This window comes from Monoraphidium neglectum (genome assembly GCF_000611645.1).
Source record: "Monoraphidium neglectum strain SAG 48.87 unplaced genomic scaffold scaffold04976, whole genome shotgun sequence".
In the NCBI taxonomy this organism is placed as follows: domain Eukaryota; kingdom Viridiplantae; phylum Chlorophyta; class Chlorophyceae; order Sphaeropleales; family Selenastraceae; genus Monoraphidium; species Monoraphidium neglectum.
In genome coordinates, this window is record NW_014008654.1 from 12 (window position 1) to 3,719 (window position 3,708).

At 65.0% G+C, this 3,708-nt stretch overlaps 1 protein-coding gene across 1 annotated transcript; it reads right to left on the reverse strand.

Moving 5' to 3' along the window:
• Positions 1 to 284: 284 nt before the first annotated feature.
• On the reverse strand, positions 285 to 3,550 carry MNEG_15041 (bloom syndrome protein; the record flags this gene model as incomplete). The annotated part of the gene is made up of 9 exons (XM_014036488.1): positions 285 to 351; positions 584 to 738; positions 1,062 to 1,127; positions 1,452 to 1,547; positions 1,812 to 1,863; positions 2,052 to 2,143; positions 2,419 to 2,466; positions 2,790 to 2,873; positions 3,542 to 3,550. 9 exons carry the CDS (start codon positions 3,548 to 3,550, stop codon positions 285 to 287), a joined length of 669 nt encoding a protein of 222 aa, XP_013891942.1.
• Between the last annotated feature and the right edge of the window lie 158 nt (positions 3,551 to 3,708).

Consider the following 3,708-nt stretch of genomic DNA (forward strand, 5'->3'; position numbering starts at 1 on the left):
GGCGGCCAGGGTCTCGGCCTCGTTGCGCGACAGGCAGTAGATGATGCCACAGTGGGTGCGGCCCCGGGAGTCGACGTACCTGGGGACGCGCGCGCGTGCGTGTGTGAGTGTGTGTGCGCGCGCGCGCGTGTGTTGTGTGTGTCGATGAGCGGGGCGCTGTTGAGCACGAGATGTCCGGTCAGCTCGTTGATGCAGATTGCGATTTGTAAACCTTGTCCAGTTGCCTGTCCTCCCCACCCCTCTCGACACGACACCCGCCGGCCGAAGAACCACACCTCCCCGCCTCACTTTTTCGTGAGCAGCTCTCCGATGTCCTGCGCCGCGCTCTTGCCCTTCTTGCGCACAACGTACCTGGGGGTTGGGGGTTTGGGTTGGGTTGGGGGTTTGGGTGGGTGCAAGCGTTTGGGTGGGTGCAAGCGCTGCTCCGTACTTCATGTAGGAAGGGCTCCAAACTCCCAGAGACGAAAGCAATGTGCGGCAAACCTGCGATCCGCCGGAGGCCCGCCCCCAGCCCAACTCAAGAGGGCCCTGTCCGCCGCCGCGGGCGCGAGGGCTGTGCCGCCCCGGGCGCGAGGGCTGGTACGCCCCGCGCGCGGGGGCTGTGCCGCCCCGGCCGCGCCTGAGGTTGTCCCGGTTGAAGCTGGTCTTGAAGACCACGCAGCGCGGGATGCAGAGCTGCTGCCGCACGTCGTGCTGCACGCGCGCCGTGGCCGTCGCGGTCAGCGCCATCAGGGGGACCTGCGGGGGAGAGTGCGGGCGCGGCAGGCCGGGGCGGATAGTGAGGCAGGCGGGAACGAGGAGGCGCACAGCTGGGTTGATGCGGGTGTTCACATCCGAGCCGCGATGGGCCGTCCATCGGCCCTGAGCCGTTGAAACAAGGTGGCGTGAGTGCTGAGGGCCAGTTTCGGGCCCCCCCGGCTGGCGTTGCCGGCAGCTCAGGCAGAGTTTGACCACATTGACAGAGGGCGAGAGCTCGGCACTCGCGCACGCAAGGGCATCATATATATACAAGTAAGTATTTATGCAAATCTCTGATGATGATTTTAAACTGTTGAACTCACCTTGGGGTATCGCGCCTTGAAGACCGACAACTTTTTGTAGTCGGGGCGGAAGTCGTGGCCCCATTGCTGCGGTTGGCGTGGGCGGGGGAGCGACAAAACGATCAGTTTTGTCGGTGCTGCCAGGGTGATGGGGAGCCAATGTTCTCAGGGTCCCAGGTCCTGTGTGCAAATGATCCTGCGGATTCCTGGGAATGGGGCCAGCTGCCGTGCCGCAAACAAGGCCTCTGGATGTATTCCAGGCCTCCATCCACCAGCAGGAAGTGCTCCGCGACCCCCAGTGCGCAGCAGGCCCCCGCCCGCGCTGCACTCTGCTTTGTCACATCTATCTACGCCAGCGAGACGCCTCCAGCCACTGTGACTGACCGAAAGTGTAGCAACGGCCCCGCTTACCGAAACGCAGTGCGCCTCGTCCACCACGACCCGTGCGAGGCGCCCCTCCGCCGCCAGCCCGTCCAGCGCCCGCATCAGCACGTCACTGCGCGCCACCTGGCGGGGGGGAGGGCGGGGGTCTGAAATTGCGCGTGGGCATGCACCTATGGGCTCCGCCGCCTCCGACCCTCACCACACGCTGCTATGCCATGCAGCCCGCCAGCTGGCAACCCGACGTCTCAAGGCGCCACCACCACCACGTGCATACACTCGGGCGGACAGCTCTGAGATAGCAGCTGAGACAGCAGCTGAGACAGCAGCTGAGACAGCAGCTGCCGCAAACGGGCCCGCCTGCGCGCTGCCGCAATGGTTTGCCCCCACCTTTTCAGGCGTCACAAACACCAGCCGGACGTCCGAGGTCCCAGCCTTGATGCTGCAGACGGCAGGTTGGAGCGCACGACATCATCAGACACGCGTGCCGACAAGGGCATTGCACAGCGCTCCCCGCCTCGCACCATTCCCACGCCCTTCCCAGATTTGCAAGGCTCAAAATGTGCAGCCTCAGCCGAGTCCCATATCATGATGGGGCCTCATCCCCTTAGTTCTGACGCGCCCCCTCACCCGTCCAGCACTTGCCGCTGCTCCTCCCAAGACTGGGCCGAGCCCAGGGAGGCCGCCCCGATGTTGGCCTCCCTCAGGTGGAAGATCTGGTCCTGCGGGGTTTGACAAAACAGGGCTCAAACCAGGGCCCAGACTGACAGGTGGCAACAGAACACGTATTATGGCGTCTTGGGTGGGGCGGGTTTGGGGGCAGGAGCTGCGAGAAGGAGGCTTTGTCTGCTGCGCGCGGAGGAGAGGATGCAGGGCGTGGGAGGTCGCGGGAGAGCCGGGTCATGGTCATGCGAGAGAGACATGCGGGCTGAGCGGTTGCCGGCAAAGCAGCAGAGGCGTGTGATGACGTCAGCAGCCTCGCCTGGATCAGCGACACCAGGGGCGATATGACGACAGTCAGGCCGTCAGACAGCAGCGCCGGCAGCTGCAGGCGGTGCGAGGGCGGGGTGGGGGGGGCTTGCTTTCGGTGTGGCGGCCGGCATCGATGCCGGCTGCAACGGAGCGCGGCGGCTGCGAAGAGTTTTGTCGAGCCATGTGGCCGGGTGCATGGCACGGCGCAGTTCCGTTTTGGTTCGCCCAGCTGCTGCACCTTGCCCCCTGCACCCTGCCAGCTGCTGAGCCTTGCCTTCGACTGCACCCTGCCAGCTGCTGGGCCTTGCCACAGCGCGTCTCCGTGTCCCCCTTGCCGTCGAGTGCTTCCAAGCCAGGAGACCCCGCCGCCTGAGCGCGCGCCGCACGCCCACCGACCTGGTAGCAGAGGCTCTTGCCTCCGCCCGTGGGCATGAGCACGAACACGTCCTCCCCGGCCAGGGTGGCGTTTATGATGCGCTCCTGGGGGTTTGGGGGGCAGGGTGTTCAGGGACGGGGTGGGGGCGTGGCCAGCAGACGTGAGGGAGGGTTTGGAGGGATGGGGTGGGGGGCGTGGATGGCAAAACTTGGGGGCCCAGCGCACGGCCACAAGGGAACGGTGGTCCGGCTGCGGCCTGGGCGCGGCCAGGGCCATGCAGCTCTGCTGGCATATGGTCTTTAAGCTTGCTTGGAGCCGCGCGAATCAGGTACACTCCAAGACCCTTGTTCCCTCACCACGTTTCCCTGCCCCATTTCTACTGTAACCCAATTGAACCCAGCGCTTTGGCGCCTGCCAGCCCGCATCACGCATGTGCAAACTCCCATGGCGACGCCCGCGTCCCTGCGCGCTGCATGCTGGACGTGCACACCAGCTGCCTGTTTCCCTGGTTTCCATCACCACACCTGCTGCATCAAGAACATGCATGCGTGCGCACGCGCGCACACGTGCACACCTCCCTGTCCTGTTCCCTTCAACATACTCTGTGCGTCAACGACATGCAATAGCATGCACATACATACACACACGCGCGCACGCGCGCGCACACACACACACACACACACACACACACACACACACACACACACACACACGCGCGCGCGCGCGCGTGCATACAAGTCTCACCCCAAGTCTCACCCCAACCCCACCGCACCTGCTGCATCCTGAACGCCCTGTTGCCAAAGTAGGTGGCGTTCAGCCGCTTCAGCTCCTGGCTCCAGGGGAAGGGGCGGCGCCACCGCGCATCGTTGGAGCCGTCCACCTCGGTGCAGTCGGCGTCGGGGTTGAAGCCTTTGGGGGGTTGGGGGAATATGAATGGGT